The following is a 25,700-nucleotide window of genomic DNA, read 5'->3' on the forward strand; positions in this document are numbered from 1 at the left end:
CAGAGCTGCACTGAAGTCAGCTGACCCCAGGGGTCTCACCTCCCCTGCTATAATAAAACACAAGCCGGGTACGGGGATTTACTACAAAGAAGGGAAAGCACAGACAAGAGGCAGGGCATGTCTTACTTTTCCCAACACCAAGTGGTTTTATAATAGAATTAGGCTGAGTTATATTTACACACTGCTAATTAACACAGCGCTTTGCTCAATTACACTGCTCTTCAAATGGGCTCTGGTTACTTTAAATGCCCACCACGTGCCATTTAGGGAAATCAAGTGCCAACACGAGCTCTCAAGGTTTCTGCAGAACAAGAGAGTCCTAGATGTCCCAGGCCTAGCTGAAGTGAGCTAAAGTCAAGTCTACCAGGTATAAGAGCGGAGATGGGAATCCACATTAGCAGGCAGGGCAAAACAGCATACAAATTCACTCCAAGACGGACTTAGGGAAGGTACCACTTCAGTGCTGTCCTTCTGATCTTCTTTGTCATCAGCATGAATTTAAGCTATCAGCTGCTGTGGTTAGGGGCCAGACTTATATATGTCTAATGTTTTCAAGTGCTTTTGTGAGGCTAAGAGTCATCATCAGAAGCCATTTCCAGTTTCCAGCACCTACCATGGTCTTGTGTTAATGCTGGAAAGACCATCCAAGCCCAGAATTTCTTTTCATTATTTTTGCACTTTGAAATAAATCATTGTCATCCACAGAAAAACACAATGTAAGCCAAGCACCCTTGGATTCTAGTACCTTCGAGCAGGGGCGAGCAAACTTTTTACATTAAGCTCCACCTTTCACCCCTGCAGTTAGCAGCCCTACCCCCATAATCTGTTCAATGTAATCTAAACTGATAGAAATTTCAGATATGTTCATGTGAGGGAAAAAAAAAAAAAAAAACCAGCTTGTGTGAGAAAAGAAGTCTATAGAATGTAACAAATTTATGAATCAGTGTAGAAATGCACACACGTCTATAAAAATGGCAACATACGTCAACAGTTTTAATGAGCTAGATGAGCCAGAGACCAAGCAACTGATTGTACTGCACTCCACTTCTGCAGTTTTACACCCCTTCCAAGGGGCCCACCCCCCACTTTATGCACCCCTGCCTTAGGACACTGCTGCAATAATTAGGCTGTAAACCCTGCAGGGGGCTGTTCAAATCTAGACCCAACAACTGTTCATTAAAATTGATTTTTAGAAAACCTGACATTAGGACACAGACAACCTTCATAATACAGAACGACAGCATGGACACAAGATACTCACTACAGTCCTTGCAACAATCCTTGACAGTTTAAAGAGAAACTATTTACTGTAAGACTACTGCACAGAAAGGCTCTCTGTTGAGATCATGGCCCCACAGTACCGAGTATTGTAAGACACTAGTGAAAGGTAAACCCCGTTCTGAAGAGGTTACAGACTAGCCCAGTGTTTCCCAAATGGTGTTCTGCAGAACCTGGTGTTCCACAAAGTGAAAACAAGGGTTCTGTGAGAAAATTCCTCTGCAGCACCCTGCTCTGCTGCTGCTGAAATAACAGAACTAAATTTAATTGGTTTAACAACCAGCAGGGCGGCAGGAAGGATCCAGCCATTAAACCAAATGGATTTTGTTGCATTATTCCAGCCAGCACCATGCTATCAAGTGGCTGGGCACACTGTACATATGCAGTCAGAAGAGTAGCTGTGGCAGTCTGTAGCTTCCCAAAAAAAAACACCAAGCACTCCTATAGCATCTTAGGCTATGTCTACACTAGACATACAACTTGCCCGCTGATACGAAATTAAGCTACACCAATTGCGTAGCTTTAAAAAAATAAATAAATAAAACACATTTATCCACAGTCAAATTCCATGTCTGTCTACATGGCAGAAGTTGGACCTTCCTTACTGCTTGCCTCCTGCAAGGAGTACAGGAGTTGACGTTGACACCTGGGAGCATCATTTCCCACACACATGAAATGAAACCCCAGGTCTTTCTTCCATTGTAGTGTGGCTCGAACCTTAAAGGCTAACAATTTTATTTATTAGGTAATAAGCTTTTGTGGGTCAAGTCCCACTTCATCAGTGGGTTTTACCCACAAAAGCTCATTACTTAATAAATAAAATTGCCTTTAAGATGCTACAAGACTGCTTTTCTTTCGGTACATATGCATAAAGTCAACACAGGAAAAGCTGACTCTGAAGGGCAATAGTGAATATTTGGAGGGTTGTGTACACAAGATAAGTCAGTCACACTATGCCTTATGCCGCCTCACTGATTTCTTAAACAGAAAGTGACCCACTGCAAGGCCCCTGAAAGCTATCTCTGATAAGCAGAAGGGCAACAATAAAACACCTCCAGTAGCTCATATTTTAAACTGACAGGCAAAGCACAAGAGCTGCAGGTTGTCTGAGACCACTTTAAAGCAGAGATTTCATTTGCTAATCCTCATACTGAGTGTGCCTTGTTCACTGCATATTATGCAATTTCATTGCTGCAGGACAGGACTAGCATGGGATAATTGCCGTACCTTGAAATAGAAGATTTACAGAAGACCACATGATCCAGTCGTTTGATCAAAGCATTAGAAATCTCAGAGTTCTAGGTTCTAGTCTGGATTCTGCTCCTGACACACTGTGACACCTTGGACAAATCACTAAGGGTGTGTCTACACAGCAACATTGTTTCAGAATGGCAGCCCTTATTCTAAAATAACTGTGTGAGAGCATCTATGCAACATAACTGCTATTTTGAAATAACAGCCAGCTTATTTTGAATTTGGTAAGCCTCATTCTACAAGGAACAGCGCCAATTTTGAAATAGGTATTTCAAAATAGGAGCTGTGTAGACAGGGAATAGGAACTATTTCAAAATAAAATATTCTGGAATAGCTTATTCCAAAATAGCTTTGCTATGTAGACATAGTATTTCGGATTAGAGCCTGGAAGCAATATGTCTACACAAAATAGAGCCTATTTCAGAATAAATTTTGCTTGTTCCAGGGCTTACCTGTAGTGTAGATGCATTATTCTGGAATAGTTTCTTCCAGACTAACAACTGTAGTGCAGACATAACTTCTGTCTCTTAGGGTAACATTCTCCTTGGTAAGATGGGGATCATGCTTATGAACCTTTATGAAGTATATGGTGAGTTTTTGATAGAAGGCATATTATGACAATATTCCTCACTGGGAAATCAAATCTCAGGAAAAAAACAAAACAAAACAGATGCTAAAATGTAAATGGAAAGCATTACAGACTGCTCAATCTTTAATACTGAATCTAGAAACAGAAAAACTAGTCAGACAGGAAAAACCTTGAGTTTTTATACAATGCTGAATAAAATATCAGTTACAATCCAACTTCCCTCAAAAATTAAACAACTTTAGTAGCAATACAACTCCATTACTTAACCTTAAATGTAACTGGATGTACTATTAAAATAGATTAAAGTTTTGATTTAATGAGTACCAGAGGCACAAGAAAGATGAGCTATACATTATACCCAGTCTACCCTTCAGAGTTAATTTTTTTTTTCCTAGAGAGTGCAAGACAGTATCCTGGATTTTAACTTTCGCCCTGTAAATATATCAGTGGCAGAGGGTTATAACTATCAACAACAGTCCATGCTACTTAGGATCTGTGCTATTGGGAACTTAACATGTTGAGTTCTATTATTGGAAAGCCGAACTCATGCCATATAATTAGAGCTGTGCCCAACGGGAAGGTACCGAATAGCTATGGGTGTTTGTGTGTGTGTGTGTGTGTGTGTAAGGCAAAGGACAGGGACTCCAGAGATCTAAGACCCTATGAGACCTTGGGCAAATTACCAAATCTTTCTGCACGCATGGCCTGCTGGATAAAGCACTGGGTTGGTTTGAAATGATCTAATCACCCTAAAAAAATAAAATTAAACACATTAGGCAGCCACTCAGGAGAGACTGAATACTGCCCAGCTGATTAGCAGAGTGCCCAGAACAAGGTTTTTTATTTCTACTGGTAGTGGACATCTGCACAAGCCTTGGTGCACATAGAAAATTTATTCTGCACATGGAAAGAAGCAATTATAGAGAACATTGCTAGTAAGGCTCTCCAAGTAGGAATACAGAATCCAGGGGGTTAGGTTTGTTTTTGCTGTGTAAAGACAGAATCTTGTTATTCTTGTAATTATTAATTGCGGGCATTGTGGTAGCAATTAAATGCCCCAGATGGAGGTCTGGCTGGACTCTAATTTGACATCTGGAGCTAATCCCTATCACGGGGAGTTTATAGCTCAAATTTACAATAAAAAAGTACAGTATTACTAAACCCAGTTCAAAGGTGGGGCACAGAGTTGAAGGGTAAATCTATATTATAGTGCATCTTGGCGGTGTGACTGCAGCAGGGGTGGATATATCCATGCCAGCCCAGATCTGCAGCACTGTAAACGCAGCTGTGTGGGCTTTATCACAGACTAGCAGTGTAGCAATATCTGGGATCTCTGGCACACTTGTACAGCCTCCTCTGAAGCCTGTGCCACCACATTTGCTCTGCTTTTTGCAGCTGTACTAGTGCAACTTAAACTAGTGCTGCAGTATAAACATACCTTAAGTGACTTGCCCAAGGTCAGATAGTCTGTGGCAGAACACATCTCCTAAGCCCCAGTCCAGTATCTTAACTACAAGGCCACCCATCCTTGTAGCAGCAGCTGTTAAAACCAGGAAGTTGCTCTCCCTGAAGTTACCGGCGTAGATGCAACCAGGGTGTGACTTACAAAGCTAGAGTTTCTTTGCCCAGTTTTAGCTCTCACACTAGCCAGGTCAGCCTGACTAAATAATTAAAACTCCTTATGAATATGCAGGTCTGGTTTGGCCCCACACAGCTGACCCATACAGAAGGAGAAGAGCAAGACAATGGTCTCTGTACTTCCTTTGGGCTGTAGCCAGAGGAGCCCTGATGCAGGTCACAAGAAGTGTGTAAGAGAACTTCCCATCAAATGAGTTAGCAGGAGGAGAGTCTCACCTTTGCAATAAGCTTTGCAATCAAATCCTATAATGGAGAACAGAGTCCAATTGTGCAATCCCCTGAGTGAGGCTTAGTCTACAGTAGGCAGGTAAGTTGACTGCAGATACATAATTCTAACTCCAGCAATTGCGTAGCTAGTATCGACTTACCTGGCCATCCTCACTAAAGAAGGTCGAGGGGAGAGTTTCTCCTGTTGACCTCCCCAACTGTCAACTCCCGACAGGTCACTTTCACACATCCCTACCAGGGGTGTGAAACTAACCCCACAAAATCGAGTCTGAGCAGCTCGATCTCCCCAGTAACATTGGCATGGCCCGAGAAGCCAGACATAAAAAAGGGGGGGCTTCAAACCCCACATGGCCAAGAGAAAACAGAGGTCCAGTCTAAAACCACTTCTGATGTTGCAACACAGCCTGAAGCCCTGACCTTGCTTGCCACTAAGAATATCTTAAGCAAGAGAGTCAAGAAAGCAGAAGCCACTGTTCACCCAGGTTTGACTGAAGTACTGATGACTTTCTAGTCTTTAAACACCTGTTGGCACACATTTATTAAACCATGTCACCTATTTAACATGCGACAGAGTTTCATCTGCCCAGTTAAAACAAAAGTTCTAATTGTTTGAAAGTTGGAGGGTCAGATCCTCAGCTGGCATAAAGCAGCCAAGTTTCACTGACTTACGTGGGACATTTACACAGAATTGAGGCATTTAACTGCATATTGCCAAGGGTTCTCTGTAAGTTGTGCTGCTCCTCAGGAGAGCTTCAGATGCCATGTGGCTGATTAGCAGCATGCCCCAGCTGGGCTGTTTCTGCTACTGGTGGGGCACACTGAAACATGCCTCAGTGCACATAAAATTTATTCTGCACATGCATGCAAAAAGGTCACCATGGAACCAGCAATGCTGGTCTGCTGGTCAGCTCCCTTGAGAAAGCCAAAAGCTGATCAATGAATCACTAACAGTGAGAGAGAAAATAAGGAAGGGAGGCAACAATGTTATTAATATTCAAATCCTGAGACAAATGTGGGTGAAATTCACCCCTGGGCAGACTACCAGCAGTGTACCCTGGTATAGGGCATAAGTAGTGCTTCATTGGTGCTGAGTTCTCTGCAGAGGGGTGAGTTACACCATTTGTGTGAATACACTCAGATCCTCAAGCCCTTCTAGAAATATACTTGACCATGGAGGGTCCCTTTGAGATTCTGTTACAAGTAGCAATGAAAACATTCAAACGAACAGATGGGGGTTAGGGGACTAGATTGGAGCAGCCCTATAGGCAACACACGTTTATATTTTCACCCAGGGACATTTTTGATGCACGTATTCCAGGTCACAGCCTTGTGCCCCTACTTCATTCTTTCCTGCCAGAGACAGGCTGGCACTGCCCGAAGATGATGGAACTTTTACAATGGTGCAGCAAGGCGCACTGCTCTTCCTCCTTTACTTTGTAAATCAGCTTCCATCCCTCTCTGTTGTGACCACATCGCTCCTTGGATCACTAGTACAAGACTAATACAGTTAAAAAGGCCATTAGTCACACACAGCTCTAAAAAGCTCCCTACACACCCACCATCAAAAGGAAACCCTCTATTTGTCTGAATCAGGGAGCCCTCTAAAAAAAACACGGTTCAGCTGTGATTATTCCAAGCGGTGGCTAACAGCATCCCAGAGGCCTGGTTCATCTCCAAGTGAAATAAGCAATGGCAGATTGGACCAGGGTTATTTCAGAGTGATCATAATGCAAAACTGCAAGGCCAGCAAGTAACTGCAGCTCCTGGATGCAGCTGAAAAGGCCTTTACTGCAATGCAAAGCAACAGAGAATGCTGTCTCGTGGGTGGGGAGGAGGGAAGGAACAACATTATCAGGAGAGAGAGAGAGAGAGAGAGAGCACATCTCCTTTGGAGGTTCAATGCCATGTGGGGCGGGGGAAAAAGACAGGGAAATTATGGAAAAAAACCCAGAACTGCTGACGAAAAAAAGACAACAAAGTAACCCACAGGAAAGTTTAAAATGCCTTCTTGCCTTGCAAACAAGCATTTGCATACAATAAAAGTTTACCTCAGGCTTTGCAACCCATCTGCACTGCAAGTGTTACTTCAGCAAGACACCTCATCATGTCCATGTTAATCTCTCAGGGCAGGGATATTCTCCCGGGACACATCTATACTTCAGGAAGTGCAGTGTACACGCCCAGCTAGCACGGACAGAAGTAGGGTAGACAGGGAGACACAGCTTAGGCAAGTAAATTGCCCTCCATGCCTGAATCCCCTCCCCCTTCAGTGTCTATCAACTACGCAGTTCTCTACATACCCAAGCAGTGCCTCCCACACCTAATGATCTAATTTTAGCGGCCTGCCGCTGAAGTCTCTGCCCTGGCAGAGCCACTCCTTGCTGCCAAATGTGGTTACATAGCACACAGTGATCAGTGTGGACACAACCTGCCTTTCCGGGCAGTGGGCAGTACCTATATGGGACACATCACCACAAGTGCAGATATAGCTTTTCTTCTTTCTTTTTGTTTTGTTTTTGTTGCGCAAGGCCTAGCACCCAACGATGCTCAGTGGTGCTTCAGTGTTATCATAATCATGACATAAGTTTTGTTATGGAAGAAAATGTATTCATGTGTCATAAAACAGCTGGCAGCAGCAGAAAAGTTAAATTATGCAAGGAGCTTTGATTACAGGTTGAACTTCTTTAATCCAACACCCTCAGGACCTAACTGGTGCCGAACAAGAGAATTTGCCAAGCCATGGAAGGTCAGTATGATCTACCATTATTACGAGCCCTTCCACTGCTTACCAGGCTCTTAGAAGACATTTAGGGGAAAATTACAGCTAAATAATAGAACAGAACACTGAGAGCCAGGACCAGGGGCTGGAAACAAACTTTATGGGACCACAGGAAACACAACCACACCCATGATAAGTGGTCGTCCTGCTAACTAAAATCATGTCGGATCACAGATGATCCCAGACGAGTGTGACACAGATTCAAGAGGTTCAACCTGTATTATGGTAGTGCAATAGATTCTACACAAACACACTGCTCTGAAGAGTTCATCAACTGAACAGGACAAAAAGTTTAAAACATATGATTTTTTTAAAAAGAGATAACACATACCCACCATTTCTTTTAACCAAGGAAAGTACCTCTGGCTAAAACCCAAGCATCCAGATTTCTGGGTTCTAATCTCAGCCCCGCACAAGTCATTTTATCTCCTGAGACTGCATTTGCCTATCCATAAAGTCCCTGTTCCTCGTGGAAGTCTTGTGAAACTTATTCTGTTAGTAGTAACAGAGGTAGCCATGTTAGTATGTATTCTAACAAAACAGCAGTCATGTAGCACTTTAAAGGCGAAACAAAATAATTTATTAGATAAACTTTTGTGGCACAGACCCACTTCATCAGATCTATAGCATTTCCAGTCCTGACCCAGTTATATAGCACAGAGGTCAAGTTTTTATTGCAATATTATATGTTTCTTTTGGACCTCTGTGCTATATAACTGAGTCTGGACTGAAAATGCTATAGATCTGAAGAAGTGGGACTGTCCCACGAAAGCTCATCACCTAATAAATTATTTTGTCTGTCTTTTACGTGCTACATGACTGCTGTTTTGTTTTATTCTGTTAGAGTGCATCTACACTAGGAACTAACTTTGAAGTAGCCTGCAGAGTCTACACACGTTTTCCCTTACTTTGAAGACAGGGAGCTCAACTTCGGAGTCCTTACTCCATTCCCAGGAATGGAGTAGTACCCTACTTCAAAGTTTAACTTCCAAGTAGGGGTGTGTGTAGACACTCAGCTTCAAAGTCTGTTACATGATTACTTGGAAAATCACAGCCTGTGTTTAAAGAACGTTTAACATTTTTAGCCATTGAGGGTGTGGATCAAAGAAGACAAGATGATCATGCTTTGCATTTATAGAAGCATGTTTCTGAACCAGAACCCAGCAAGGAGGGAGTGTTAAGGTGCTCTTTGATATTAAAGGCTAATGTTACATTTCCATGGGAACAGGGAAGGATGGTGTTGCTTTTAAAGCACTGACCATATCTTGGGAGATCTGGGGTCATTTCCCAGCTCTGTCACAGACTACCACTGTGACTTGGGCAAGCAACTGCATCTCTAGGTCTCAGTTCCTCATCTGTAAAAAAAAATAACAGGGTTAATAATCCTTCCTTCCTCCCATCCTTCTTCTGTTGTCTGTTTTGCCTACCAACTCCTGGGGGTGGGAACTGTGTTGCATCTGTTTGTACTGTGCCGAGCACAACAGGGCCATGTTGGCAGCTGGAGGTTCAGAGGCCACTGCACGAGAAACGGGCACAGTAAACCCTCGATTGAACAGACTAATGGGGGGAGGAGCGTCCATTAAAGCCAATAGTCTGTTAAATAGAGGTCTGATGGCCCACCCATCTCCACCAAGCTCCTCAACCCCCAAAAATGCCCACAACTCAAAAGCAGCCACTACCACCAGAGAAGTTGCCAAAGTCCACTGCTGCAGCTGGAGTTGTCAATCCTACAGCCGCATGGCTGGAGCCACCACACACTCCTCCTACCAGGAATGGGATGCATATGCGAGTGCCATCTGCCAACGTGCGTACCCCACCCCTGGTGGGAGGAGCATGTAGAGGCTGGCAGACATCCATTGTTTCCAAAGTCTGCTAAACTGGGGTCCATAAAAATCAAGACTTTACTTTTGCTGAATTGGCATAGGAGGGGAAAATACTGCAACCAAAAGGGAAGGCTTAGAAACCACAAGGAGGGATCCAACCTTCAGCCAAAATGTCTGGCCTCCCAGCAGCTACTGAGCTGCATCCAGGCATCTCCATGACCTGTTCATCATCCAAGTGACCCCAACCACCACTCCATCACCAGCTGCTCTTCCAAACCACGGCAAGCAACATGCCTCCTATGAGCCTGGCCTGATGTACGTGGGTCCCAGCCTATGGAGAACTTGAAATGTACCAGATGATTGTGGAGACTGAATGGACTTGCCAGCTCAGCTTGCCACCAGGGACGATTCCTTGTTTGTTCACTACTGTCACCAAAACTGAGCTGCCCCTCCATTCTGTGCTCCCAGGGAGCGAGGTCTGACATATACGCCAATTTAAAAGGGGAAAACCCCATCACAAAATTCCGCACTGAAAGAGTTAGGTACTGATTCAAACAGAGCCAATGATCCAATGCTCACAATCGAGCGTGCACAGCGCCCTGTAGCAAACGGATTCCTTTACAGAGGTGTAGTGCTAGGTGAGAGTCACAGAAATTCACCAAAATGCATAGTGCCATCCAGGGACCTGCAAGATCTGAAGGAATCAGCTTTGCTCATTATTCATTACGGTGGGTAAAGACATCTCCCACCTAAAAAGCCCCCAACCTTCTCATGCCATTTCATTCCATAGCTGCTCCCCCGGTGCGAGACCCTCTAGTTTAAATCACAGCTGTTTGGGACACGGCTGATTTTTCACCATGTGGTTGGCTAGGCACTTAGTGGAATGTTTTCCAACAGCTCTTAACTCATTTGCTTCTGGGGAATTTAGGTACCTCTAGGCTGCTGAAATCTCACAAAAACATCTTAGGCAGCTAAACCATTTAAAATAATGGCCCCTGGAGAATGGCACAAGATCAGAGAGTCTGCAACTGGGGGGGAACTGGACCCAGTTATCCCTATGCTGTGCCATAACCACTAAGGGTACGTCTATACTTAGAGGTTCAACACAGTGGTGGTCCATCTTCTGGGGTTCAAATTAGCATGGCTAATGAGGCCATGCTAAAAACTGAACCATCAGGGCTCTACCATGAGCCCCGGTACCGTAGCCAGGACTAAGGGAGGTCAATGAAAGAGTTTCTCCCATTGACCTCCCACTGTGGGGACAGCAGTAAAACACAAAATAAATAAACACATAAACAAACAAACAAGATATCGGCATAGAGAGTAGGGTTATTAAGTTTGCAGATGATACCAAGCTGGGAGGGGTTGCAACTGCTTTGGAGGACAGGGTCAAAACTCAAAATGATCTGGATAAATTGGAGAAATGGTCTGAGGTAAACAGGATGAAGTTTAATAAGGACAAATGCAAAGTGCTCCACTTGGGAAGGAACAATCAATCAGTTTCACACATACAGAATGGGGAGAGACTGTCTAGGAATGACCACAGCAGAAAGGGATCTAGGGGTTATAGTGGACCACAAGCTAAATGAGTCAACAGTGTGATGCTGTTGCAAAAAAAGCAAACATGATTCTAGGATGCATTAACAGGTTTGTTGTGAACAAGACACGAGAAGTCATTCTTCCGCTCTGCTCTGCGGTGGTTAGGCCTCAGCTGGAGTATTGTGTTCAGTTCTGGGCACCGCAGTTCAAGAAAGATGTGGAGAAACTAGAGGGGGTCCAGAAAAGAGCAACAAGAATGATTAAAGGTCTAGAGAATGTGACCTATGAAGAAAGTCTGAAAGAACTGGGCTTCTTTAGTTTGGAAAAGAGAAGATTGAGGGGAAACGGTGGTTTTCAGGTATCTAAAAGGGTGTCATAAGGACGAGGGAGAAAACTTGTTCTTCTTGGCCCATGAGGACAGAACAAGAGGCAATGGGCTTAAACTGCAGCAAGGGAGGTTTAGGTTGGACATTAGGAAAAAGTTCCTAACTGTCAGGGTGGTCAAACAGAGGAATAAATTGCCAAAAGAGGTTGTGGACTCTCCATCACTGGAGATATTTAAGAACAGGTTAGATAGATGTCTATCAGGGATGGTTTAGACAGTACTTGGTCCTGCCATTGGGGCAGGGGGCTGGACTCCATGGCCTCTCGAGGTCCCTTCCAGTCCTAGTGTTCTATGATTCTATGAAAACCCATCTATGATACTTTGACTCTAGCTATGCAACTGTCGGGGCTGGAGTTGTCCCCCTTAAAAAAACAAACGACTTTTTGACCTAGTGTAGACCTGGACTAAATCATTCCTGCCTCTTTCTGCCTGCCTCTTCTGACTCCTGTCCTTTTCTGTAAGGAAATGTCACTCTGTCAATGGCCCCCCAAGAAGAAAGGCAATCACACGCTTCCAACTCATTTGTCTCTATATACAGCACTGCTGGATATTCCAGAAGCACTCTTGCTGTATAGATAAATACAGACCGACACGCCTTGACAGATCACTTGTGATGGTTTCATGAGCAGTTCAGATAACTCAGGGTTGACTTTTGAGCAACACTTCCCTATGTCTCACATGGTACCAGTCAAACGTTCTTTATACCACAGACCCATTTAATTCTCTGGGGCAGCAGTTACAGTTCAGAAAGAATATCAGGGCTTTCTGCTTTCAAAGCACTTTCAAGCTGTCAGTAATACATTCTCTAGACACTCACAGAAAGTATAAAACTTATCACCATTGCAAGGGGGCAGTTGGAGGCAGAGCAGTGAAGGAATATATCCACACTCAGGGAGAGAATTAGAATCTGGAGTCGAAGTTAGGCGTTCCAGTGAATATGAACAGATGCTAAAAGTTTATATGTGTACTGCTGACATCAGGGCAGAGGGATTCAAAGCATTAAGGGTCTTGTTCAGCGTTTCTTTGGGAAAGCACGTGCCCCCGGAAGTCAAAGAAAGGGGGAAAAAGAAATCTCAGTAGATTTATCTTAGCCTTTTATACTGCCACATTTCAGAGTATCAGAGTGCCTTTCATATAAAACATGGACATCCCTAGTGGATAAAATCATAGAACACTAGAACTAGAAGGGACCTCGAGAGGACATTGCGTCCAGTCCTTTGCCCTCATGGCAGGCCCAAGCACCATCCAGCCCATCCCCGATAGGTGTCTATCTAACCTACTCTTAAAAATCGCCAGCGATGGAGATTCCACAACCTCCCTAGGTAATTTATTCTAGTTTTTAACCACCCTGACAGTTAGGAAGTTTTCCTAAAGTCCAACCTAAGCCTCCCTTGCTGCAGTTTAAGCCCATTTCTCCTTGTCCTATCCTCAAAGGCCCAGGAGAACAATTTTTTCCCCCTCCTCCTTGTAACCCTCTTAGGTACTTGAAAACTGCTATCATATCCCCTCTAAATCTTCTCTTTTCTAAAGCTAAACAAAGACCAGTTCTTTCAGTCTTCCCTCACAGCTCATGTTCTCTGGCCATTTAATCACTCTTGTTGCTCTTCTCTGGACCTTCTCCACATCTTTCTTTAAATGGAATCTCTGGGACCTATGCCCTTATGGGGTCAGTTCGGAAAGTGCGGACGAGGTTATCAATGGAGGCGATGGAAGAAAGGGAGTTGTGAGTGTTATGAGTGTCATTCTTATGATGGAAGGTTTTTTTTTCTCCCTCTCCTAAATATGCCAGAGGCTTCTTGGTGCCACCCAGCAAAGGGATCATTATTTATTTGATGTAATTTACTCCTGACAAACTCACTACACCAGTCCCATTGCTGGTATAATACTTATCCATAAAGAATCATATGCAAGCCACGATTACACTGGTCTTCATAATTACATGGTGGAATGTACGGAGGATATTCAAGAAAGTGTCCGTGTACTTTTAAAGGCTGTGTCCCAGGCAGAGCTGACAAACATTTCTTCTAAACTTGAGATAATTTGTGACCCTCTCTGTCAAATGAAAATTAAGATTTTAAGTCAACACAATGGCAGCCAAATCTGCACCTGGAGTACCAAGAAGGATCAGAAGACAACGAAGACGGTCTTTGGGGCCATCCTGGCTCTAGAGTGCAGAAACAATCCACTTTGGGAAGATAAGTAGCAGGCAAAAAGAATGCCACTTTACCCTGCCCCTAAGGAGTAATCTAGCAGTGCGATTACTGTGGTGAAAAATGGGGGTCTATTAACCAGGTTTGGTTGAAAACACTGTAGAAAACATTTGGGCGAGAGATTTCATTAGACCAGGGCTGAGCTTGTTAGAAGTTAAGTTTAGACAGTACGGTGTGTGATCCTTTTATATGCAACCTGTTATTCTTACTCACTCTCTTAAACCTTAATTTTAGGACTGTTTCATTGTAACTGTTGTCAATGCTATGCAAATAAAGGATCTGCTCTTGAACTGTATAACTGGAGTTGTGTCTATACTGCCTCTTCAGGGACAGCTTAGCTGGTGATTTCCATGTGTGACCAGTGATAGGGGCTGGATACTACAGAGGAAACATTCAAGGGGGCAAGCATGTGCCTTCTGCTACTCCAAAATTAGAGCATAATACATAACGCAGCTTTCTATGTCACCAGACGCTGTTGGTCTCAGGGAGCCGAAATACAACAGACACAAACAAGACTTTTTTTTTTTTTTTTTTTTTTTTTACACTAAAGGCAAGTAGGAGTGAAGCTCCTCAGAGCCTGGGGTACTCTGGATTTCAAAAGCTTTGGGATGACAGTCTATTTAGCTACAGGTTGAACCTCTCTAATCCAGAGCTCCCTCACCAGGCAACATGCACAAGCAGGCATGATTTTAGTTCGCTGGAAGAATTCTTTATGAGTGTGGCCAAGTCTCCCATGGTCCCATAAAGTTTGTTTACAGCCACCAGTCCTGGCTCTCACAGTGCCTTGTGCTGTTATTTACCTGTAATTTACCCCTAAACAGTGCTTTTTTTTGTAAAAATAGAGGAACCAGTACTCAGCTGGCTCCCCACCCACTTCCCACCCAATCCCATGGCTGAGGCTGTCGAGATGCCGGTACTCAGTACTGGCAAAAACAGCACTGGTCCTTAATGGTTTCTAAGAGCCCAGTAAGCAGTGGAAGCATTGGTAACATGCTAGACAATCTTGATGTCCCGTGGTCCAGCAAATTCTTTCATCCAGCACTGGTGAGGTCCTGAGGGTACTGGACTGGACATGTTCAACCTGAAGTACCACTGGGTCACTTCTTGCTACTGTAGCTTAGCCTGTGCTTTGACCAGTAAAAAACAAACCAAAGCCACACAACTTAATCAACCAGGGTGGCCAGTTCCTTGGCTATAGTATGTGGGAAGTCAGACTGGAATCACAATGATCCCTTCTGGCCTTCAAGAAATCCTGTCCCACTGACCAGTGATCCTACTTTGGAGTCAGTGCTGCCTGCATCTGACCAGGTGGTATGACCAGCCTGTTCTCTGTCCAAATAAGAATGAAAGCCTATTACTTTCAGTATACTCATCTGGATAAAAGAAATGAAGACAGGGGATTCCATCTCCCCAGCCAGGTTTCCTCAGCTTAATATTACATTCAAGCACAAAAGCACATGTAAATGGAGTGCAAAGGGTGAAGAGCTCTCAGCAGCTGCTTTTCACCTACATGCTCATTCTCATCACTGGTACTTTTAATTGGTTCTTCAGTGATTTGAAGCTGCTAAAGAGCATGTTATTCTAGAGGAGATTAGTCCAATACTGTTATTATGCTAAGAAGCATTTCAGCTGGAAGTCAGTTGCAGAAGGCTCTGGCTCCTGCAAGGTACACCAGTGGCTTCCGCTCCATGGTCCACAGTCAAACCAAGAGAACCAGGGAAGAAGGATGGTCTTGTGGAGAAGGCCTGGATAAAGATTCAAGAAGCCTAGCTTTGATTTCTGACTTAAGCACTGATTCCTTGTGCAACGTTAAGCAACATCACAGGCTCTGTGCATCTGGAGATAATATTCCACTGCCTTGTAGGCATGTAGGGAGGTGGCCTTTAACAGCATTCTCAAAGTGCTCATACACAAGAGTGACAGGGACTTTTGAGCTTAAGCATACAGCCACACTACCATAGAAGACTGACCATTCAGGGTCGATCTCCCACGATTTTGTTTTGTGCATGTGCAAAATGGCACTTTCTGGGGTCAAAGTCAACCCAGGAACTCCCACTAAGGAAGGTCGATGAGAGGAACGCTCCTGCCAACCTTCTTCTGCATAGACAGCCGTAGCAGTCGACCACAGTTTCCAATTGTCATATTGAATTCAGCTAGTAATGTGTCTCATACTTCAACTAAAGCAGTGTTTCTTAAACTTTGTTGTGCAGAACACTGGTGGTCTGTGAACAACTCACAGGTGTGCCATGGGCGTTTAGAAAAATACACCGATGGTTAATATTATCCCTTATTGAAATGAGATCCAATGTTACTTCTTCATTGCTTTGATACCTGGTAAAATTGCTTCATTTTGTTTTTGCTGTACATGTTGCTGGTTTGTTTTGGGTCTGACAACCATTTTTGAAGAATATTTTCATAGGTGGTGCACATAAATTATTATTGTTTGTGTTCTGCAGTTTCAAAAAGTTTAACACAGATCTAAAGCAGTGAAGGGCAAACTAAGCTAGTGAGTGGGGTGCATGAGTAGCCCTCCTTCATCTCAGTGTGCCGCATGGTTGTTGTAACCAAGATGGCCTCCTGGGATTAGGTAATTTGCTAATTGTGCTTGCATGCCTAGAATTTGCAGCGTTTGCCAATTGGACCATAGCAGCATTTTGATTGGCTGCAGAGGGAGCACAGGGCTCTCATGGTCAACACTGTGTCCAATCACCACACACTTCACCTCATGGGCCCTTGCTTTATGGGCATGTCACTTTAGTAATACCAGTAGGAAAAAATACACAGATGAAAGCCTGCAGAATCTGGCAGCCCTGTGCATGGGCAAAGGTAAACAGACTGTCTCGTGGGCCACACACAAATCTAATGAGCAGGTTATCACCACTGCCATGCCTGCCATAGAAGAGGGTCAGGGGAGACCACAAGGGGTGGGCAGCAAGTCTGAGAATCACAGAGATATGCTAGAGTCACTCATGGAACTGGCTTCCCCACTGACCTTGCCACTGCTTCCCTAGGTCGCACTGCCAATATCAGAAGAAAGAAGCTGCTACCTCGTCAGGTCATACTGTTCTTCCCTTTAGCACCCCCAAACAATTGCAGCAGCTAACCCAAATCTCCAAAGTCAATAGGGTTTTTGCACATAGCTGCAAGATTTGTCCCCACGCAACAATGAGCTCATGTTATGCCGGTCAAGTTATTTATTCTGTCACCTTCCACTATGAGTAAAGGCTCAGTTTGAATCAGTGCTTGTACTTATGTAAACCCTTTAATCAAACATACGCAGGCTCATTACAAATATTCATTATGCCTCACAACACCCATCTGGGCAGGCAAGCATTGTCAGACCGGATCTACCCATCTGTAAAACGAGGCCAATTGGTTAGCCAACACCCCCGAAAGCTCTGCAGTGAATTGGCAGCTGGGATTTCTGAATTGCAGTCCACCTGCTAAACCAAACTTACCCCCTCCAACTGGTGCTGAGACTTATGCAAGAGGAGGTTCTTCTTTCAAGTTATGTTAAGAAAAGACATTTTGCTCTGTGTTCCAACCCCATGCAACCTCTGCTCTAAAACCTCATTGTTGACTGAGTTCTGGGAAGGGCTCAGGGTCAGGTCCCCCACTTTGTACAGTTGAGCCAGTGATACAGGGGGACTGGAAAAATCCCACTTAACACAGACCCACTTTCCAGCCCCAATGTTCCTGTACTGCACCTGAGCTGGTTGGACCCCCTCCTTAGCCATGGTCAAATACAATGGTATGCCTGCAACATGGAAACAATATGTGCATGCGAAGCTGTACACTGTACAAGTGTCTCCACCCACATCATCGCTGTTACTTAAAAGATAGCAGCATCACAAGGGCAGTCTGTCTTACCCAGGTGAGAAAGGGAAGGTGGGGCAGTCCCAGCACAGAAGATCAGTAATGGGATGCAGAGCCTTGCATTTGTAGGCTACCATTTCAAACCAAGCCCAGCTCCACCGTTTCCAAGAGTGATTCTGTCAGCTGGCCTAAGGCATTTGAGTTAAAGGTTTTCCATCCAGGCCAGATGTCCGCGCCACAGTCCTCTCTCACCCCGAGAATGGAGGAAACAACACCGTGGTAAGGCAAAGGCCAAGAACTGAATAGAGCAAGTTACTGTACCACCTTGCCCTTCGAAGGGGTCTTCCCAGATGAAGGGGCACACTGTTGTAGCTCAGAAGGGGGAGCTATACGGGAAAGTTTATCCTGCCCCTATTCAATGAGCATCTAATCATGTGTATTACACAGCACTAAATAGCCTCAGCTACGAAAGAGTCCCCACATGGGTAGGTACTATATAAGCTAAAAGGAACAGAATTCAAACAAGCTCAGAAAATTAGAAATCCTTCTGCAGTTCAGTCCATTTGCACCTCCCCTAACACCCTGATTGTATCTAGGGACAACGGATATGTGCCAGTGGCCACAGCAAATTGTGCTAAAAGCAAATCAAAATTTAGGCTCTTGTGAAAGTTATTCAACAAGCCACTTGAGATTCCCCAAGCTCCTGCAGTTACATATTCACTAGAGTTATGTAGTTCCTTCGTGCCTGGGGGGAAAGGGGAGGAAAGACACAAAACATCACCCATCTCTTAAGAATGTGCTGTGTGTCACAAGTTTCTAGCTCATGATATCAAAGTTCAAAAGGCTGATCACTAAAATACTGCCCAGCCACTGCCCCATCCTATAAAGCACAAATACAAAAACAGACATGTGCCCCATTTCAAGCAGATACAACAATGAGTTTCAAGGCCAGAAACGTCCACATTCAGCTAGTTCTAAATGCAAGACATTTGGTACAAAGTTAACTCATAGAGGCCAATAAATATGTGGCACCAAGAATAAAAAAATTGGGCTTCACTTGGACTCCTACTGAAGCCTTCAAAATTTCATACAAAACAGGTTGTCTGAGCTGCCTAAGTACAATCCATGCTATTAGCACAACCTGAGAAGTTACAAAAGTTTGCCATGTTTAAAAGCTGTAACGAAAGGAGTAACAAAATATCCATTTGCAGGGTTAGTTTCTCCAAGATCTAGTATAGTACAAGGCTTGCACTCAGTTGCAACGGCATATTTCCGCAGGTATTATGTTCCATAATTGCTGAATGCCAGGTTTTCTTCACCAGAGTATACATAGATCTTTTTCAGTTAACATCATACGCACTCAGAAAAAATGGCTGCAAAATTTGAGTCAGGAGCCCAAAAGCTGTTAAGCTAAGGCCTCCAGTAGCATGTTTCCATAAAATCAGCTTTCAAAAGCAAAAAATAAATGAACACAGATGTATTAAAAGGCAGGTGAACATGCAAAGGGAAAAATTTTGCTCCTAACTTTAAAGTTAGACTAAAAGCAGACAAAGAAAAGTTGGAGGTTAGCTACAGAGACATGAAACTACCAATATGCATTTCACATCTCTGGCCTTATTCAGCCTTCAGTTACACCCCCTGAAGATTCTGGGGTTACATGGAGTAGCAGTGCAGAATATGGCACTTGGTAACAAGCCATCAAGCAGGACGATGAAGCAGTCTGAGGCACAAATAGCACAGATGTGTGTCTTATGAACTCCTTCCCAAGACTCTCTGCTACTCCCTTTAAAACCTGTTTCTATCCTCCCAACCCTGTCCCTCCCATCATAGCCAACAACTCCAGGGCTTCTAGCTCAAGTTTTAGAAATTGAGATGAACTGCACCCAACTCTAGTAGCCTGCTATCAGGAAAAGGATCTCAGTGAGACTCCTTCAGCTCATTAGATATAATTTGTGATCCATCCTGGCTTCCTGAATATCAATGGCCAAAACAAAACAAAACCAAAAACCCTCATCAACTTTAGGAAAGGCATTCTGACCCCACTGTTTTTAAGCCCTGGCCTGGAAGGATTCCAGAAAGATAGTAATGGTTTCTAAACTTTGGTAAGAAAAAAAGTCTCTTTAAGAACTGGGCCCTACACCTGAGGTGGATGAAAGGAAGATGGCTGTTCAGACAGTGAGTGGAAAAAGTCACCCACTAAATTCACTTTAGCCACAGAATCGAGAGGTATCTGTATTAGTACTCTGCTAACATAATCCAATTGTATCATCCCATTTTAGTCCCAAATTAAACACACACACTTTATTACAGGAAAATGAGCATCCAAATGAAATCTGTATAGAGAGAAGAACACACCTACTTTTATGGTGGTTCACAAGAGAATCCATGCACAGGGTGTGGTGGGGAAGGTGACAGTTTTGGAAGTATCTGCCGCTAGGCACATTCCAAAAAAATACTGGCTCTTCCAGAATCCCTCTCTGAGCCAGGGATAAGCCATCCTCTGCAGGACCCAGGGGGGGAAAAGACTAAAAATCCCACTAGGCAGAAAGAAGTCCCTTGCCACTTCAGTTCCAACAGCATTGGTTGAACTAGTTCCTCGGATTTTGCAAGGCACGTGCATGCATCCCAGCATCCATTATTTCAGGCTACAATTCTCAGATCGATTTTGCAACAATCCAGTTTGTTTCTGACTTCCTGTGCCTCATGGCAGCCTATCAACTCGAACACCTCTAGTTATGCAAGGAACAGAGGAGGGCTGTCTTCTTACCCAGCAACATCTTCCTTCACCTCCACTTGCAAAGTGCCACTTAATAGGTCTCTTCCTCCAGCAGAGGAGGACAAGGGTTCTTGGTTCAGTCCCTCATAATTGCCAAACCAGCAGGCACAGAATAATTTATCAGTGCAAACCACATTTTCATCCAAGATGGATTCAGACTGCACCAACCGAAGGCCTGAGTTGCTAGGCTGTTCTCCAGATCCCTAGCACTGCCAATGCAACACACTTAACACCCCTGACTGAGCATTGCAGTGGCACATGGAATGCCATAATGTTAGGTAGGAAAAATCTGAAGCTACAGCATGTTTAATCTACACTGCCTCCCATTTCCTTGGCTGTATCATAGAGAGGGTCTCTCCTCCATTCCCCACCCCAGTGTTTGATTCCACAGGCCACCACTAGCCCAGCGCCCTGTTATGTGGGCTGGTTAACAGCACTACCTTTCAGACATGCACTGAGTGGGCAATGCCCATAGAACCCATAAGAATTTTTGGCAAGTTGTAGCAATGGGTCCATTTGAGGGAAGGGACCCTGGTACCAGCATCTAACAGAAGAACAGACATAGCTCCTCTCACATCCGTGTGGCCACACTGCAAGGCATAAATCAGGCCTATTTTACAGGATTCACTGTGCCCTGCTATTTGTGCAAGCAGGTTGATGGCAGAATCAGAACCAGGAGTCCCAACCTCTGTCCCAATCCCACCCCTATAACCAGTCAGCCATGTTTGGATGCAGGCTTAGAACCCATGAGTCCTTAACACTTACCCCTGCTCAGCACAGACACTCATTCACAAAGGAGCTCCAGCAGGAGGATAGCACAGCAAGGGGCAAATCCTTCCTCCCCATCACCCCAGCCCTCTTAAGCATGAGCACAGGTTAACCAAAATGCACATGTTTTATGAGGGGCTCATCAGGACTGGTCCCAAGAACGTGGAAGCTTTCTTCATGCTGCTGTCAGAACCTTGGGTAGAAATTCTTCATCCACAAAGAAGTCTATTTTTACTGTGTTACAGGGATGAAGTGAGAGTGCAAGTTTTAAGGCAGGTGTGTGATGACCCCAAGACCAGCTGGTAGCCTAGATCCTGGGCTCTTACTACCAGCAGGGCATGTTCCTTTAAGGCCAAGACAGTTACATACCATATATTTAAGGTCAGTACCTCGCCAAGCAAAATAACCACCACCATTGCTACTAGTTTATGTGTTGTTTGCCTCCTCTGCATATCGCACTCAGCACTCACCAGGATCAGCATGTTAGTCAACCAACCCCTTCCACCCCCCACTAGGAAGTAAAACCCATCAGGCCTTGAAAAGATGCTCAGAAAGATTTCGCACACCCCCTCAGTGAAAATAATTAAAAAAGAAGAAAGGACCTAGGGAAATACACTGCCCCTTCCTTCCCAGGCTCTCTGAGCTGGTATAGGCCCTCCCCACTACTCAGTTCTGATGCGCCAGCTACCTGCTTACAATTAACCCTGGCCTATAGCAGGCAATCCATTTGCAGAGCCCCGTGCAATTAACAAAACACTGCACTGACTGAAAATTCAGAGGCTGCTGTGCAAAGGAGGGACTGTGAGTAGATCTAAGTGAAGTAACAGTGTTATTCTGAAGGTCGAGGGTAAGGTTACCAGTGAGAAGCATGCAGAAGATGCTGTTAGTGCCCAAACCACATGACATGTAAAATTCTAGTTACAGCAGCAGTGCTCCAGATAAAACCATCATTTGTACACACACTCTGCCAGTTCTCTACACTGTATACACTTCACATTCAATTTAGAAGCTTCTATAGGATATCCAACCCTTCCTGTGGGGTTTTTTTCCTCCCCTCATTTAAAGCACTTTACAGCCAGCACATATCATGTAGATTCCTCTTCCCTTTGCAGTAGGCCCCCACACACTAACAATCCCACACCACCACCAGCTGTTTTCCTTACACCTTCTGCAAAATATGCACTATAAAATGTTGGGGGAAATTTAGTCCAGTCAGTCACCCCCACCCCACCGCCCCTGATGACGAAGGGTAAGAAGGAAGCACACTAAATAAAGTTAGAAGACCACTGCTTTGACAGTTTATAGTACATGTTCCCCTCCTCCTCCCCACACTACAATATACCATGATTTTTGCTTATAAAGCATTCTGAGTTTCAAGCTAGGAAAAATCCAGCTGTCACTGTTTTTATTCTCCATTTGGATTTCTTAAAAAAACAAAACAAAACCACACATAGCACTACCCTCCCACTGCAACTGATGTACATATCTGAGAAAATGAAAAACGATCAGCTGAAGAAGCTATCAGATCATAAACCCCTTCAGGGCAATGAAATTTCCAAAGGGGGAGAAGGATGCTTACAGAAAGGCCAAAGACTCTGTGCATAGTTAATGGAACAGCTCACAAAAAGAAAAAATAAAGACATGGCAACCTTACCTTCAGCCAGCACTTCATCCACGGTCACCTGGTGTCTCCCAATATGGAACACCCTGCCAATGTACCCACTCCCTGGTCCGCTGCTGCTGCTGCTTCCGCCACTGGTACCAGAACCAGGGCCAGACCCTCCCAGCTCTCGACGAGAGTCAAAAAACTTCTTCATCTCTCCAGAGAGAAAACTGTGTTCTATTTAAAGGTGACGTTTTCTGAGGTCCAAATTTTTCTCCCCTTCTTGATTCCAGCCAATAAAAATAATCCACTCCCAGGGGGGATTTTTGTTTGTTTGTTTGTTTGAAATAGGGCAGATGCTTTTTTTTTTCCTCCTCCTGGCAGGCAGAGCTTGTAAGATTTAGACCTGTAATAACCATGTAAAACAAAGAGGGACAAACAATTACAAACACTTTAAAAATCAGCCATGTCCTAGAAAAAATAAATAAATAAAATCTTGTCAGGTGCTCCCACCATTCTCCTAAATAGAAACCTACAAAACCTTGCTCTGAATCACCCACAGCATTACAAGCAGTTGATTACCTCTTCCAGGGCAGCTAATTCCATCTAAACCGCCCCCCCACACACACACACCTAGGAGCTCCAGGGGCAGCTGTCCCAGCCCTTTCCTACAATAAGGCTGGACCTACCCAGCTAACAGCCTGGCCCCAATGTTATCATTGCTGCAGCCTCTCGAGGAGCCCTGGATGGAACATTGTTATAGGGTAACATTGCCACTGAGGAAGGCTACCAGCAGCTGATAACCAGAGACCATTACAAGCTGAGCTTACTCCAGCCCTCCCCCCTGCTCCAGCTCCAGCCAACCAGGAAATGAACTGTCACAGGAAGTCCCTGCTTCAATGAGGGTGGGTGGAGTGGGGAGATGGTGCCTGGGTGATTTCCCCTCCCCTGCCCTCCCCACAGCTTTTCTTTTTAACCCCTTCATCCCCACTACTATTCTGCACCCCCGATCTTTCAGCTGCGGCGTGCGGGGGGTGGACTGGTGGGAAGGAAGTGGGACTGGTGGTGGCTCAGATCCAGCATTAACGCAGCAGGGCAGGAAACGAACATGTTTTTTTTTAAACTGCAACAGCCCTCAGTCGCATGACATTCTGGGAGAGGTAGTACTCAAGGTAGTAGCTCAAGCCAGCTGTGCAGGGAGTCGGACTACAATTCCCAGGAGGCACTGGAGGGGGGGGGATAGTTGTCAGCCTTGTTCAGCGCTCCCTGGGCTGGGCGGCTGAGGGGATGGAGCCTGAGAGGCAGGCTGATGGGTTTGATTAACAAATTAGTATAAAGCAAGTGTCTCTCCTCTCCTTCCCTGCCAGGCTGTCAGCAAAGGAGCCTGGGAGTTGTAGTTTCTCTGTCTCCCATGGAAGCTGCTGGGAGAGCGTTCTGGCCAGCAGAGCACAGCATCCAGAACCATGGGAGTGGAAGCGATCTGGAGAGGTCACCTAGTTCCCTCTTCCGCAGTGAATCTGTTTTGCTGACATCCCCCTCCTGATTTATAGGATTTATATTCCCAGCCTCCTTACACGGTCAGCCAGCCACTGAAGCAAAACAAATAGGCTCTGTTAGAACTGTGAAAGCAGGACTGTGCCTTAGCCATGTGAGCTGTTTGCATTAGCTGTGCTTTTCTAAAACGAATTTCACTGTAACAGTCATAACTATTCAGCAGTGCATGGCTTGCTCATGAGTCTCAGGGTATGCTGGGGTATCATAAAACCTCTACTCATGGGCAATGTTTCCTCTAATATTTTCCATCTACATGTGGATTTTTTCCACCCAGGCACAGAATAAGTTTTTTATGTGCACCCAGGCATACGTGACTGTGCACCACCCATAGAAATAAAAAACTAGCTGGGGACACTCTGCTAATCAGCTGGGTGGCATTTGATTCTCTCCTGAGCAGCCGCACAAGTGCACAGTTTACAGGAAATGCTGCTCCCGGGAGTGTGTGATTAGGAGAGAATCTCTCTCTCTCTCTCTCTCTCTCACACACACACACACACACACACACACACACACTTTTTTTAATCCTCACCTCTGGACAGGCAAAGAAGAGCATGAAAGCATGACTTAATTGTGCCCACAAGCTCAGAGGCAAATATACATAATATAGATATAATTTTTAATCCTGTGATTTTTAAGCCAATCCCTTTTCAGAAAGCTGGTTTATCAATGTTTGGAATTGGCAAAACTGATTATGTAATATTCTGCTTTGCATTATGGGTGGCCCCCACATGGACATTTACAGACTAATAGCCACTACCTAAACCTGGACGACAAGGGATGAGGACAGACAAGGCGGATGGACAAGGCAGACAGATAACAAGGGCCGGATTCAGGGGAAGCATTGGCTTATTTTAGTTGATGGACTATGCTTGCTGGGGTTTCCCTTTTCCAGGTGTCTGTAGAACAGACCCCATTGCAGGGTGCGCTTCACCCATGGACTTCTGATCTATGACAGACTTTCAGACTCCGCTTTCCCTTATGGGTGATGCCCCTGAAGACATTTATGAACTAAGATTTCAATACCACCCCCCACAGCCACCTACATCTTCTGGCCTTTTAAACTTTGTTTGTTTGCCCTTTCCCCCTTTACCCTATCTTGACCCCCAGAACCCCCACCCTTTATCTTCTTAAATTTTCCCTTTGGTTTGTTTTAAACATTAGCTGCAATAAAACCTTTCATTCTATCATTTCTTTTACGTAGAATCATAGAGTTGAAGGCCAGAAGGGACCACAAGATCCCCTTGTCTCACCTATATATGAGAGGCGACTTTGTCCTCTTCCCCCACCCCCACACAAAACAAGATGCTTGAAGAACTTTGCCGTGGACTCAGCCTTGCAAAGTGCTGATTGCTGGGTGATCAGCTGTGTTCAGGATTGGGCCTGCTGTCCTTACACAGCTGAAATGCCCATTTGTGCATAAGGGATTTAAGACTGGAGCTCTCAAGCTTGCTTCCATGCTG

At 44.6% G+C, this 25,700-nt stretch overlaps 1 protein-coding gene across 17 annotated transcripts in view; it reads right to left on the bottom strand.

Moving 5' to 3' along the window:
- AAK1 (AP2 associated kinase 1) overlaps positions 1-23,528 on the bottom strand; it is a 107,451-nt gene extending 83,923 nt beyond the window's left edge. For 14 of the 17 annotated variants that reach the window (XR_012642995.1, XM_074982048.1, XM_074982046.1 and 11 more), the window contains exons 1-2: positions 23,376-23,492; positions 22,738-23,092 (exon numbers count right to left, since the gene is read on the bottom strand). Coding sequence is in view for 15 of the 17 variants with exons in the window: in XM_074982048.1 (XP_074838149.1) it covers positions 22,738-22,900 (163 nt within the window). In the remaining 2 variants the exon portion in view is untranslated. The other 3 variants (XM_074982037.1, XM_074982041.1, XM_074982042.1) reach the window with 3 other exon arrangements.
- Positions 23,529-25,700: the final 2,172 nt, after the last annotated feature.

Source organism: Carettochelys insculpta, chromosome 31 (assembly GCF_033958435.1).
Source record: "Carettochelys insculpta isolate YL-2023 chromosome 31, ASM3395843v1, whole genome shotgun sequence".
NCBI classification, from domain to species: domain Eukaryota; kingdom Metazoa; phylum Chordata; order Testudines; family Carettochelyidae; genus Carettochelys; species Carettochelys insculpta.